Below are 15,213 nucleotides of genomic sequence, written 5' to 3' on the forward strand. Positions count from 1 at the left end.
CCATTTTCTTTCCTTAAATCCCATTTCCTTCCTTTACATCATTGCAATTTATCTCAAAGGTTACACTTAGGAGGCAGTCCATTTTCTTTCAAATTTTGGTGATTCTTTTGCTCAATTATGTCTTCTTTTGCATCATTGAGGCATGTACTTAAGCACCCAGCTACTTCAGCTTCTGATAAACAAGTTCTAAAATACAAAGTGAGCTCCCTATTCACATTGGAAATATTCCACAGGTTAAAAATTATTATTCTAAAGGCTAAAATCTAAACACACAAAAATAGAGATTTCCAATGTAAATTTTACTATTTTATTTGTGAAAAAACTACAAGCAGAATTCATAAATAGACATTTCTATTTAAAGCAGGAAAATGATAAAGTGGCTTCTAATAACATAGTCGTGCACATGCCAGTAACAGGAATATATTAACATCTTTTATTTGCTAGACAAAGAGCAGTGTCCAATATAAATTTCCCCCAAAACATTTAAGACCTGTGAATTTTTGACCAGTTCACAAAACCACCAACTGACACTTTAGCATGAAGAAAAAAAACAAACCTAACAGACTGTCAGCTCTAAAGACATTACAGAGCAGAAACTTCCAAAAGCGTTATACAAGCTGTCTTTCTGGGCAAATGAAAAATATAGCTCGTATAATACATTAACAAAAATTCACAAGATTGTTTTGACATACTTAACAAGCATTCTCTATTTGTCTCCAACAAACAAAGCTAAGGAAATAATGTAACCATCTTTACACAGTAAATTAAGGTTACAAGTCATACACAAGAACAGAACTGCTTGCGCATTAAAAACTGTTCAGCTCCATTGTCATACTCTAAATGTTGGCTCTTAAACCATTTTCGGTTACATACAAGCAAAGGTTATTATATATTCAGCAATTAATAAATTTTCAATAATTTAAGATACGGTAGCTTAAAAAAGTAGACTGAGAATGGTCTTGATAAGGCAGGTGAAACATCTTAGTGGAACTAAACTCACAGAAGCTTCTGCCAATGTTTTTAAATATCCAGATTGAAACTGAAAGGTTTTGATTAGAATATTGTGTGGGTGTCAAGATGTCTTTTTTTTTTAACTGCATGACTCAAGCAGAGCAAAGTCAGGTAAGCTCTGTGCGCGTGCACACGCACGAGTGTAAAAGATTGCGTGGTATTAAAACAAATGGAAACTTGCAAGCATAACACTGTGCTTTTTGTTTAACCTGCTTTCTGTGCCACTGAATACCAAGTATTTCTGGTCCTCTTTTAATATATATCTTTATAATCTACACTAGTGTTTTTACGCGCTGCCTACTAATTGTAGGGCAAACTGCAGACACAGGAAGTTACAGGAATTCCATTTCCAGAATACATGCCTGAGGGATGTCATCAATTTCCAAAATTAAAAGTCTATAAAGTACCTACTAGCTCACTACCCAACAGAATACACCACAGCAACTAAAGGGCTGGCCCTGTAACATCTGATTGCTTAGATAACTCCCACTGTTAGCTGTGGTTTCTATGAAGATGGTAATTTCATGCCACTTGTTCTAAAGCAATCCTCCCCTTCCTTCACCCCTCCCCATTCTTTAATTTATCACGGAGGCAAAACTGAAAAACCAAAACATTGGCATGAATGAATTAGCAGCCTATGAGTAGCTGGTTAATCAGCTTTTTCCACTAATCTATGGGGTCCAATCACTTTACATGAAACTAGTTTTTGAAAAAGTACACAGCGTGTCTGAACAAAGTGCATACCAACACTTATTGGTTCAAAAAGCAGTGCAATCTACAGGAGTTTGGTGGCATTTAAGTTTTTTATTTTTTAAAAAGTTAAAAACAGCAATTCCTTAAACCTCTGGAAAATAAATATGGCTGACTAATTTACCCTCCCTGAGACCCTTAATAAAAGGAATATTAAAACTTTAGAAGGAATGTCTTTGCAATATCCCACTAATATTAAAATGTGGATTGAAAATTCATAGTCAAATCACTATGTATTATATATTCTGATGCCTACAGAAAGCATCTGATTTCCTTTGGTTCATTAATAAATACCTTAAAAATGTATTTAAAAAGATAAGCATAGCTTGCATCCCAGACACAAGCATTATTTTAAAAACGGGGGAACATTGTCCATGCATTTGAGAATAGGACCACAGCAACAAATGGCACTGCTTTATAATCTATACCTTTGAGAAAAGAATTTAAATTATGGTACATTAGTGACTACAGAATAGTTTTAATGTAAATGTGAAAGGAACCTTTCCTGTTGGCTACTCAATTCAAGCTGTTAATTTTTTTATTTGTTGCCTCCACAGACAGAAATTACTTCTATTATTAAGCAAACCAGGTTTTTAACACCAAAATGTGGTGCTTCATTACAAATTAGGCTGCCCTCCCGTGAGTCCCTAAACATCAAATAAAGAGAGGTAACCTCAAATTCTCATGCTTGAAATGTCTCTGAAGTACTACAAACTCTGTATCTAAATGTAAAAGTCAAATAGAAGAGAGACCCCACATCCAAACAAGAGCAAAACAAAAATTTAAAAAATTATTTTAATAAGGAGAGGTGGAATTGTATTAGTGGCCTTCGATTATCATTATTATTATTTTTTTTGCAAGACAGTAAAAAGAGTGAAGAGAATGAAATAGAACAGTTTATTCAAGCTATCTTTATGTCCAGGAAGAAAAAAGATTACATGCTGTTCGCAGTAAGTATGAGCTTTCCCTGCAACTCTGGCTGCAGGCGCGCAAGCCGTTCACCACTGGAGTTCCTACCACAGCAGGAGATTGAGAAACGTCTCCAAACACTGAAAAGCTCCATGTCAGGACTAGATGTGTGGTTGATAACCTTTGTTCAGTAAAACAAATCATAGTAGGTTCTGAGAAGAAAAAACAAAGAATGCTCACAACTGAATCGGTAGAGTGAAGGTTTATGAGACGAAGGGACATGAGGCAAACAAATTTTAATTACAGAAACCACCACTGCAATGTCATGTAGAAACAAAGGACAGCTTCCTGCATGGACCAAAAATACAGTTTATAGACTGTTTCAATCCTAAAACTAAAACAATTTCTAGATTTACCTCAGACATGAGTAGAGGTCTGGAAAATGGAGGATGGAATTCGAGTTACAGAATACCATATTTTCATGAGTGCTTATGTAAGGAACAGCAAATGATAACATGTAACCATAATTTACACGAATACTTGGCATTCTGGAGCTAGTTTAGTTACTTTTGAATGATCAAAGCCCTCCCCAACTAAACCACTTGTGATTTGTCAGTTATTCCATTGCAAATGCAGGCTATCTGGAGCAGTCTTTAAATCTGAGATCACATTGTTTAAAAAATATATATTTTTATGTCGTCCAGTATTCTTTAGACAGATGAGAGAGTCAAGTTCCCACATGGATTGGAACATACTTCATGTAAGACTGATTTTAGTTAAATTTCAGCACTTTCATAGAAGGGACTGTCCCAGATCTGTAACTGTTCAATGTTGTATTCACTTCACAGTGTATCAAGCACCAGCGTTGCCATGGATTGGTTTCAAATAACCCTTTATATATAATTTTATATTTATATATATATAGTTATATCAAAACTGATAGTACATAGTATAACTGGAAGAAAGAACTAAACTTAAAAGGATATGCTGAAAGGATGGAGTTTGTGAACACAATAAATAAAAGTTCCCTCCCCCTCCCAACCCTCTCCCCGCAACAAAACAAAAACAAAAAACCAGTTGTAATGTACATGGAAAATTGTGCACAGCAGATTTTTTTTTTTTTTTTTTATAAAAAGTAGATTCAGGAGCACATCCAATTATAAATGATTGTTAGGAAAATCATATAAAACAATGGAATACATAAAAGTGTCAAGAGTAATCGTCAGGGTGCGAAATTCCTTGGTGGCCAGATGCCCATGGCAAGCAGAAATTATCCTGGCAGCATCACTAAGAGGTCGATGTCCACAGAAGATTCTCCAGGGATGCAAGCAGCATGGGCAGGTGGAGGATTTGAATTTCATACCCTGATTCATAGTTTTCACAATTCCATGTGCAATTTCAGAAAGATTCATCATTGACTGCTGACATGTCGCCCTTTGGCGTGGAGGAACGGGAGGAGCCCTTGTCTGTGCTCTCGGACCCCGAGCTGCTCTGGTTCTGCTGTTCTGACCCTGCACTGGAGGTCACTGTGGATGAGGATGTCGATGAGGAGCGAGTCTTTTCCTTAAAGTCTGTGATAATGACGGTGACGTTGCCCACAGTTACTGCCAACTGCTGTGCAGTGCTCCTGTCCACGTTTTTCAGCCGGGGCCTAGAAGGAACACCACAGGGGAAGAGCCAATTAAATAAGTTATGGATCAAAAACAGCTTCTGGCAGAATGTCATCAATACACACAAGACTTCACGACACTGTGGCAATGAATCTGAACTGCCTACCGCACATGCCAAAGCCGACTACAAAGTGTGCTGCTCAGCTTTAGCAATAATCAATCCAACAAGCACAGACAGCAAAGTTTGAGACCACTGTAAAATTACTAGCCTACAAACCCAAGGCACAAAACCACCCCAGGTTCATGATTACGATTAAGTAAATCAGAGCGGTAATTTAGTATGTCATTCTAGCTTCCAAGTACCTTGAGGTGTGATTTGTTTCGCTGGTCTTTGTTGTAGCATTTGCAGACTGTATGCTGTTTGCTTCACTAGGAGGATCTTTCAGAATGTCAGACTTTGGTCTAAATGAGGGAGATAGAAAACAAACAAACAAAAAACAGGCATTTAGAAGATATCTTGAATTCACTTGCAAAGTAATATCCTGTACTTTGTTAACCAGAAACTTACTTGGTTTTCTTGTTGGCATTTTTCTTGGTAACACTAGGACTAATTTCCTTGTCTTTCTCAGGTTTCTCTTTGTCCTGCTTTTCAACTTTCTCCTTCTTCTCCTTTTTAGGGGGTGGTGGGGTGGCATACTGCTGTGCCACTTGCTGTGCCACCAGCTGAGAATTGATCCGAGGTTTTCTAAAATGTTCAAAAAATATATATCACTATTTGCTTTATAATTTTTTTTTTAACATTTTTATCTGGTCTCACAATTCCTTGGGTATTTTATTACTGATATCTGCCAATTCAAACTAAATTATATGGTACGTGTTATTTCTGCATGATTTTGTATGGATTATTTAGTATGGATACTAAACTTTTCCTTTTTCAAAGGAAATGATACATTCACAAGTGATAACACTAACATACACATCCCTGTGCAGTAAAATAGTCTTTGAGCCAATAAAACATGACAGTGTTTCTAAGAGTGCTGAGAACACTACTTCTTTCAAGCCATCAAGATTATACTGACTGACAGCTTTCAAATACTCCTGCTGCAGAGGGTTAATCTCATTTTATTAAATGGACGCGAGTAATCCCTTGAAAAGAGAATGAAATTAGAAGTGTGACATTCACTCCTCAATCTAATTATTCCAACTTGTTCTGCTCCCCTGCAGCTCTGTGATTGGCACAGACAACATATATAGAGCAATAAAGGTAACTATAGCTCATACTAGCTCCCAAGGGAGTGAAGACTGAAAGTCACTGTAAAAAAAATCTTACACAAGTGACACATTCATTGTGCCATAAACCATTATGTCTGTGCCAATCTCCAACTGACACTGGCTCTTAGCACTATTGTTCACAAATTCTAAGAGATGCCAAACACTTTCACAATGCATGACCATTCACAGCCCTAAATGAGAAAGGGAGACAGGAATGCCTATGCTTTATTTCTACATAATATTAATTCTCCAAGACATTCCCATCTAGATAGACACTTACAATATAATAAACTTTCCAAGTTTAAGATGGAAAACAAATACAGAAATGGTTCATTAACAAAGTAAAACAACTGGCTGCCACAATGTAACAGTCTCCTTCAGATCCCATAGCTCCCTCTCCAATTCCCCAGGAGAAAAATAACTGGACAAACCAAGTCTGACTCATCAATGGGAGAGTGAGTGGTGGTGGATTAGAAAACAAAAACCTAAAAACAAAACCCAAAACAAAGCTGCTGCATTCTTACCTAACGCTGCTATTCTTTTTTGTTTGTTTTGAGGTGGAGTCTCACTCTGTTGCCCAGACTGGAGTGCAGTGGCACGATCTTGGCTCACTAAAACCTCCACTTTCCAGGTTCGAGCGATTCTCCTGACTCAGCCTCCTGAGTAGCTTGGTTGGATTACATGTGCCTGCCACTATGCCTGGCTAATTTTTGTATTTTTAGTAAAGACGGGGTTTCACCAAACTGTTGGCCAGGCTGGTCTCGAACTCCTGATCCACCCATCTCGGCCTCCCAAAGTGCTGGGGTAATACAGGTGTGAACCACTGCGCCTGGCCAATTTTGCTATTCTTTACCAGGAAACAAAATGAGAGCCACTAGGTACATGACATGCTGGCTCCCTAAGCCAAGTGTGGTTACTGGAGCACCTCTTGGGCAGTGGCTATGATATAGCTGACAGGGGCCACAGGACAGGTGGGGACAGATGCTTATGCCATGACAGTATCACAATTAATCTGAGCACTGAAGGAACTGGTTATATTCTGAATGTTTCAGTACTGGTCATGACTTTGCAAGAAAACACTCTGAAAAAGGAGCAAGCTCAGAGCAAGCTTACCACTGGTCTCTAGCAATACAAGTTTTGGTCATGGGATGGCATACCACGAAACCTTGTATTACCTGAGCCTGGATCACAAGTGACAAGGGATTCAAACACATGTGAAAGCGCCCTGGAGAAGGGGCATGTACTTACTCTAAGCCCCTCTCTTCCAAGAAACACACAGGACCCCCAAGGTGAAAGGTGACTTTCCCTTTTTCACAGATTCTAACAGCAGCAGTAGTCATTCTAACACATTTTACTCCTTTTAAAGAGGAAGCATGATTGTGTTAATACTTAAAAAAATAATGACCACTACAAGACATTGCACATGCACTCACTGGGGACACAGATCAGCTGTCTACAGGGATTACCAAACAGTTTAAATTGGTGCTAAAATAAACTACCATACATTAACCAATATTCAGGTGTTAAAATGAAATAATGTAGCCAGAGTTAATAATGTGAATAAACCGTTCAAACTATGAGAAACTACACCCTGATGAAGAGTTTCAATTAAGCCAACATGGGTACTTTACGCCAGAGAAATCCGATCCAAGAACAAGAGAGGACACCTGAACACCAATTTAAGACTATCCTAAACACGAGAAGCAAAGGTAAGCCAGGTGCTTGGTCCCAGAGAAATCTCAGCCTAATCACCAGGCCCACCCAATCTGAGACGGAGGAGCCTGCCTTACTCCGGGACAACCTATAAAAGTTGTCACTTACCACATTAAACTGTAACTGTCAATCAACTGTGTACTACTCCATAGCAAAGACCACATTTAATCATCTTTGTCATCATGGCATTAGGCAGTGCTAGGTACTCAATAAAATTATCTACTGGATGAATAAATGAACACCGCAGAGAAAGACAAAGTAAGATGCAAACTGAGAAGAGGGCCCAAGCTTTGGAGATTGAGGTCACTGGTGACTTTTAGGAGAGCAGGCTATGTGGGATCAGGGCGGCAAGAATTAAGAGCCTGAAGGTTGTCAGAGGAAGAGGACAGGAGCTCTTCCTCACCTCAGAACTGTGATGCTGAAGTAAGGGATTGCTCTGCTCATTACCCAAGCAAACTGAGGAGGATTTCTGTAGGCAACAGTGTCATGGATGATGCTGTACAATCAAAGAGGGAGAACGATGGAGGGCACGCAAGACAGAGGGGTTAAATCATCGGTCAAAGGGAGAGAAAGAACACAAATAAAAGGCCTAGGGAAAGGAACAGGGACACTTTCTACTGAGACATGAGAGGGATGCTAGGTAAAGATAAAGTGACATTTTTACTAGAAAAGATGACAATCTGAGGAAGTTCTCTCAGTTGGTCTCTCCCTTTCCAGGGAGGCACGCAACACGGCAGAGGTAGTGTAGGGGTCATGAGCAGAATTTGGAAATGAGAAATCAGAAAAGAGATTAAATGAACCATGGAGATCAAAAGCAGTGCCTGGTTTGGTGAGTAGCAGGCACTAACAGTATAGGAGAAAAGAGAGCAGGTGATGAACGAGAGAGAAAAGGAAATTTACTTGCATCTCACAAATTACTCTTAATAGCATGAATATAGTATGCCTAAAAGAAGCAGGTCTCCACTACCCAGAGATCATGCTTATCCAAAATGGCTTATTCCCTAAAACATGGCCCATCTGCCAGGAATATTTATTGGCACACTGTAGACAACAGGTAAGGTGCCCTCTGAACGGTTCTGCCACTGATATCATTCAACGGTTCAGCAAATGCACACTCAGAATTCTTCAGTGCACGCAACACAATCTGGTATCTACAGGATGAAGTCTGTATGTCCAAAAGGTAAATTTCACCCGTAAGTCCTCTTAAAATGCAACATATAAGCACAACTGGGTGAAAGTCTCACTCATTCCTAATAAAATGTTTGACTAGTATGGTGAAGTGTTTCTCCCTCTGTTGGTCAACACACCAAAATTTCACAAATGAAAAGGACACAAGACTATTTGGGATCTAGTTATTACCAAGAAAAATGGGGCATCTGCTAAACCACCTGTGTTGTTTGAAAAGTACTGCTGTGTTCCGAATGTCCTGTATGTGTCCTTAAGTGACAACCTAACTCTTAAACCATCACTTGCCCCCCACCTTCCCCACCCAAATCCCTCAACAACAGGTAAGCATTTATCATCTTAACTAGTGTAACTGCTTTCTCAACCTAGTTCTCCCAACAAATGCCACAGTACTCCTAGAGCTGGGGAGCAGGGGATGAGGTAGGAAATTCACCTTTTGGAAGGCGAAGGAAAAGAAAAATACAAGGGCCACCAGGCTGAGCCCTCCCATATAAAGATGCTACGTTGTCAGAGATGTTCTGGCGGCTCTTGCAATCTGCCCCCTTCCCCACTTCTAGACTAATACTCTCTTCGCTGCATGGCAAGTGGAAGAATGAGAAAGTCCAATTTTCCACTGAGAGCTATGCACACTCCCACACTCCACTCCTGGGATGCTGTGCCAGGCTCTCCAGGTTAAACATTACAAATGTACCTAACATGGGAGAGAGGCAGAACCTCTTCAAAGCTATCACAGGATAGGCACATCAAGAAATCAGAATCAGCACAACATGCCCTCAAGGAGGAACTGTCATCTCCATTTTACAAATTAGGAAGACTGAGGAGCAGAAAGAGTAAGAAATTCATCCAAGGTTCAGCTCCATCTGGACTCTTCATGGACTCCTCTTATCTTCAGGTATCCTTGAACACTCTACAATTATGCCTTTGAGGAGCACAGCCTGGTGTGCGTGTGTCAGGGGTGGCAATGTGAGATGAAAAGGGTGATGAGGGTACTAGGGACTGAAAAACTCAGGTCCAAGTTACCGTACCGTTCAGCTAGACTCCTCCCTGAGAACAGCACTGCCACCTTAGCCTCACCATGCCTTACTCTGGCAAGAAGGGGACTACTTGGTTGTCCTTAAGAAAAAAGAAGGGGGGCAGGGGAACAGGCAAGACTGTTTTCCTTGCTTTCCACTGCCTTTAGAACATTCTCTGTAAGGAATGAACCCATATTATGATACTTAACACTGCTGATCGGTGAGAAACAGTGACTTCCCACAAATTCACATTGCTTAATGAAGTCTTCTAAGTGTCATACAACACACTATAAATAGCACTCATTTAATGGGCAAAACTTTCAACATGTTGTGGCAAGTCACTTCTTCAATACGAAGCTGACAGCTTAGTCTCCGAGATTATTCAAGTTTCCCCCAACGAACCTTAAACAAGCAGGTAAACACCTTCACAATACAGCAGTAAATGTTAGATCAGAGCCCATGGCCTACAGCTTTTGGTGTCTAAGTCTCAAATTAAAACCAATCAATCACCACCACCAGCACTACCAATCTCCAAAACAAAACAAAACAAAAATGACCAGAGATTCAAGATAGTAAACAGTTTCCCTCATAAATTTAGCAAACAAGCTTTTTGTGTCTTCTTCACGACTGTATTTTCTTATGAAAAGGGTGTCTTCTTGAAACATTTTACAGGTTTATTGTTGCCATTTTAGTAGCATATAAATGAAAATGTGCTATGAAACTACAATAACAGACATCATCAGGAAAATATTTATTTGCATTTAAGCAGCTAACATTTCAGAAGAGTCCATCCTATAAAAAGTGAAGCAGATCTTTATTTGGGGCATCCTTAGTGTCTGGAAAGGAAAAACTTCAGAGAGTTCAAATGTACACAACCACAAATGAGAACAGAAAACAAGACACCTTTTCTGGATTGCTTTGGTATGTGTACTGATACCACTTTCAGGGAGCACAGGTAAAACAGTTATTTTTTAAAGAGGCATTTCCCCTGTGTACTACTCTTTTCCTTTTCCTCTTGTGCAACGTGAGATCTTACTGCTCATTTCTCACATACTTCTCTGGATCTCAGCTACCACAACAAGCAAGGAGATGACAAAGCCATCTTGTGATTCAGGCAATAAAGAGCAAGAAGAGTCTCTAATAAATTGCATCCTTTCCTTGATTATGTGTCCAGCCTTTCATAAACTACCAACCATGTGTCCATTTTGCTCACTTTCCGAATTCCACCTGGCATTTCACTTCTCAATTAAAATACCCATGGGTTGTGGAATTAAGACAATAAACCCATCCATCTCAAACAAAAGGTACTTTACAATTAACAGAGTTCCTTACAATCTACAAAATGCCTTCATCAAATCAGCTTACATTGAGCCCTTGAGTTCTTTGTATGCTGCTTTTATGTTCCCCCTAACCCTTCCTTGCTTTGGCAATCTATTAGTCTAAGAATTAGCAGCTTCAAGAATTTAACAGCTCTGGGCAAGTCTCTCCACTGAATGCACTCTTTATCAGGATTCTTTATGATAGGTCACATTATGATACTGTAATTAGCCTTCTCACATGACCTGTTTTCCTGTCCCTACATCCAGAAGGTCATATATATGTACACTGTATAGACACACACATGTGGACTGGGTTGTCTAGGACATATTTTACCCCATCCAATAATGACTGAATTTTTATATTACTGATGTCCCAAAATGTATATATCCCACCTTGGAACCTACCAAAGTATACAACTCAGCTGTTATTCTGTAACACCTGCCGACTAAAACATTCTGAAAACAAAACAGGAATGGTAGTAAAATCCAACTGCAGGAAACTAGGTGGGTCACATGTGTGAAAATGCTTTATAAACTGCATACAAGTTTTTTTTCTTCTTTGCAAAAGTACCTTGTTAAAGCCATACTGAGGCTAAATCTTTGGACTTGTCTAAGATAACGTATTCCAAGTTTTAAATAACCAAATCGCAAATATGTTTGTGGAATACAATCCATGTTTAAGTTGGGCAACATATACATTTACTTCTAAGGAAAGCAGTGTTAAAGTGTGAAAGCATCGGAGTTGTTTTATCCCAACAGCACTGTCCAGTAAACACTACTGGTCTCTGGCTTTGATAATTAATACCATTTGTTTTCTGTTCACTTAACCCATATACTCTGTTCCATTATATGTTTTATATACCAAGGAACCTATATGACCTCATGACTTGACTGAAGCCAACCATCATTATAATATGGATAATTAAAAACTCAACTGTCACTTTACCAAGATCATATATTGCAGGAGATTATTAATTTCCCTCTGCTTCCCAAACAGTATTTTTTTTGCAGTTCTTTTGTCTCTTAAATAGTACTTTCCTCTTTCATGTAAACACTTTTCTTCCATTTCTCAAATCCTTTGGCCCATCTACAAGGAGCTACTAAGTGACCTGAAGGGGGTCCTAGTCCCATTCTAGCTTACTCTTTCCCACATACATCCTCGACTCAAGAGAATCACTCTGCTCTGTATTAGAAAATTAAAAATTTCCCTCAAATTTAATCCTATCAAAATTTCACAACTCAAGTCATCCCCTTTCTTCCTGATCTTTCCTTCCATCATCTTCACAGGTAAAAGGGAAACAGAGTACTATAAAGGAAGAGTATAGACTTTGGAGTTAAGACAGCCTCTGGACTTTATCCAGACCTGCTACTGAGCTTAGGTAAATTACCTGAAATGAGAACAAGGCCACACCTACTTTCATAGGGCTGAGGTCAGGATGAAATGAGGATGAAATTAGGTACCATTCACTTAGCTCTTGTAACAGGACATGTAGATAGATAATCCACAAGATAACTCCCTGTAAAAATAATACATACATTCCAAAACACTACTTTTCCAGTCGTAGATGTGTCTGCCACCCTTCTTCAGATACTGGAAGGCAAGTGGAAAGATTTACAAGTGAAAGAAGCTGGTAAGTCTGCCCTGGGAAATGGTTCTAGAGACATAAATCCTTCGCATATGTTAGCATCCTAAAGTTAATTATGCTGTCTAACAGCAACAGCAGCACTAAGGAGCCTCACCAACATAGCTGCCAGTTTTTCTGCATATTTCAGAGAGAATTCTGGTTTTGCAGAAATCCCTTTTAAAAGAGGATGCCTTTAGGGAAGGCCACTGAACTTCAATTGTACAATATCCATACATGGTGTTACACAAACTCTCACCAGATACAGCTTGGTTAGAAACAACTGGCTCCAACACGACTAACAAGTATCTTTACCGTAATAAACAGCAGATTCTGAAATGTTCTCCTTCACCTTAAATTTTCATTTTGGATATTAAAATGTCTCACGCCCTGAAAACAGACTTTCATCTGAGCACCAACAGGTGAAAATACCATAACTTTTCTGCAATTCAGGAACATATATTCAATAAATAAAAAGAGCTAAAAGTAGTTCTGATTTTTGGAAACAAAAAGACGTATTTTATAAATCCATCTGGCAGCAACACACAGTTATCTCAGCCCAGTGGGCCTCAAAGTGTTGATCCAGACTCTTGGGTGTCCACAAGATCCTTTCAGGAAGATCTACGAGACAAAACTATTTTCATAATAATTTTAAAACATTACTTGCCTTTTCACTTTCTTTTCTTCAAGAGTTTACAATGGAGCTTTCCAAAGCAATGACATCTGCCGTCACTGGTCTGAGAGTTTGTATATTTTCATGTTTTAAACATTTCTTAGTTTTAATTTCTGATATGGGAAGTATCTATACATATAACTAAGATGAACAAAAGCTCCTTGGGGTCATTAATACTCTTACGAAACGTAAGAGATCTTCTGACCAAAACGTTTGCGAACGGCCACCGCAGCACCATGCCAAATATTGGACTGCGCAACTCTACCGCACCGCGGGTAAAGAAAGAGACAGTCTTAAGAAGGCAACTTCTCAGGCTTAAATTTTTCCTCAAAAAAAAAAAAAGGTGAAAAGCAGCATTGACTCCAATTGCTGGAAACATTTTGAAAATAAAGAAAAATCTTAAACTTATTTAACACTAGAACAACTTTCTAAAAGTGGGCTTCAAGTATTTAAGCCATAGACTATAAAGCTGGCTTCCTTCCATTTCCTCTCTCCTGTGGTGCCTATAACAGAATTAATTATTTGTGGTTATTCAAATATTTTAAGTAAATGTCTCATAATAAATAGTCCCTTTAGCTCTCCCTCAGCCCTTCTCCAAAGAACATGTCCACTAACAAAGAATGTGTTAGTTCAATGTATCATGTAAAGAAAAGCATTTCCTAAATCATTTTGAAAATGGACTTTTGTTGGAAAATGGCTACATTTCTTTTTGATACCTCCATTCAATATTTTCAACATAAACTTTCTTCTATAGTAAAAGATTTTTTTTGCTTGCTGATCATCTGGTTTAGTAGTGTTGCAGGATCACTGTCCCATCTGAGGCAGTGTGAGCACCACAGCAGCTGCTGGTACTACAACTACAGGCGAGGTAGAGGCAACCTTCTCCTCACCTGACTCCCTGGAAGGAGCAAAAGCCTACGTGGACATCCAACCCTACTCTCTGTGTCAGAGATGTAACATTTCTTGTGCCATCTCCTCTCGCATCTCAACTCTATCTTCGGCATTCTGGCTTATGCCACCTCCTCTCCATCTCAGTTTCACCTTTAGCATTTTGACTTATGTTTTTAAACTCATGCAAGAGACTTCTCCCAGTGCCTAGTAAATGCAGAGGCACGGTGCTGTGCATTCTGGATGTGTGTGGATACACGCTCATTTTCCAACTGGCCAATTGAGATATAACACAAGAGATTCCAACAGCCCAGACCTCTGGTGAGGACCTTTGTCTTACATGGGGTCTCCCCTGTCACACAAGCTGGGACACAGTCCTTTAGAGGAAGAGGTATCTAGACCTCCCCCTTTTTGCTTTCATATTATCTTGGAACCCTAAGTCTGTGACTTTGGATAAGTTAGATAATCTCTCCAAACTTCAATTTCTTTGTTGACAAAACGATTACAGTAAGTGATCTATAAGGTTCCTTTAGCTCAGACACTTGTATTGAGTATTTAATAAAGACAACTAAATAAAGTATTTGTTCTTGAGGTGCAGGCAAGTTTGCAGTTTATGTTCTTAGTAACTCATGCAAGTTAGAAATAAACATCATGCTTTTACAAACCTTCTACAAACTACATACTGTTGGTTTAGTGACTTAGACATGACTGTTCCTTCTCCCCCACCAAAAAGGATACACAAAAGTACCTTCTAAACCACGTCTATGATGAAGATGAATCCCAGAAACTAAGAATCTCTAAGCAAACACCATTTCAGATGCAAATAAATGTGACAAATCAAGTCTTTCTCCAAGAAACATTACACTAAAGCAATCCAATCTGCTCTGCAAATTACTTCAAAGCTGTCAAAGATCCTATTTAAAATGCATTTAATGATTCTGAAATTACAGTTCATGTCACAAACATGGGTACTTGCAAAACACAAAAGAATCAGTAACTTATCAAAGAAAGAAGCTATTAGATAAGCCACAGTCTAACAAATATTTAACTACTTGCCCTCCTCAGGTGTTAGTTTCCTCACCTATCAAATTAAGATTCCAACTAACCTAAGGTAAATTTTAAGGTTTCCCTCAAATCTAACCTTTAAAACAAAACAAAAACTTAAATAATACAAAATAACAGCCCTGACAAATTCATTCATGGTCAAGAGATCTATCATAATTACTGGTTATTAAAACTTTATTGGTT

General features: G+C 38.8%; 1 protein-coding gene across 1 annotated transcript in view; it reads right to left on the minus strand.

Moving 5' to 3' along the window:
- Positions 1–284: 284 nt before the first annotated feature.
- The window catches only part of RYBP (RING1 and YY1 binding protein), a 71,603-nt gene continuing 56,674 nt past the window's right edge, over positions 285–15,213 (minus strand). The window contains exons 5-7 of the mRNA XM_011937261.1: positions 4,849–5,025; positions 4,644–4,742; positions 285–4,321 (exon numbers count right to left, since the gene is read on the minus strand). Of these exons, the coding sequence (XP_011792651.1) occupies positions 4,069–4,321; positions 4,644–4,742; positions 4,849–5,025 (529 nt within the window). The 3' untranslated portion in view covers positions 285–4,068. The remainder of the gene's footprint in view (positions 4,322–4,643; positions 4,743–4,848; positions 5,026–15,213) is intronic.

This window comes from Colobus angolensis, unplaced genomic scaffold, assembly GCF_000951035.1.
Source record: "Colobus angolensis palliatus isolate OR3802 unplaced genomic scaffold, Cang.pa_1.0 Scaffold160, whole genome shotgun sequence".
Classification (NCBI taxonomy): Eukaryota; Metazoa; Chordata; class Mammalia; order Primates; family Cercopithecidae; genus Colobus; species Colobus angolensis.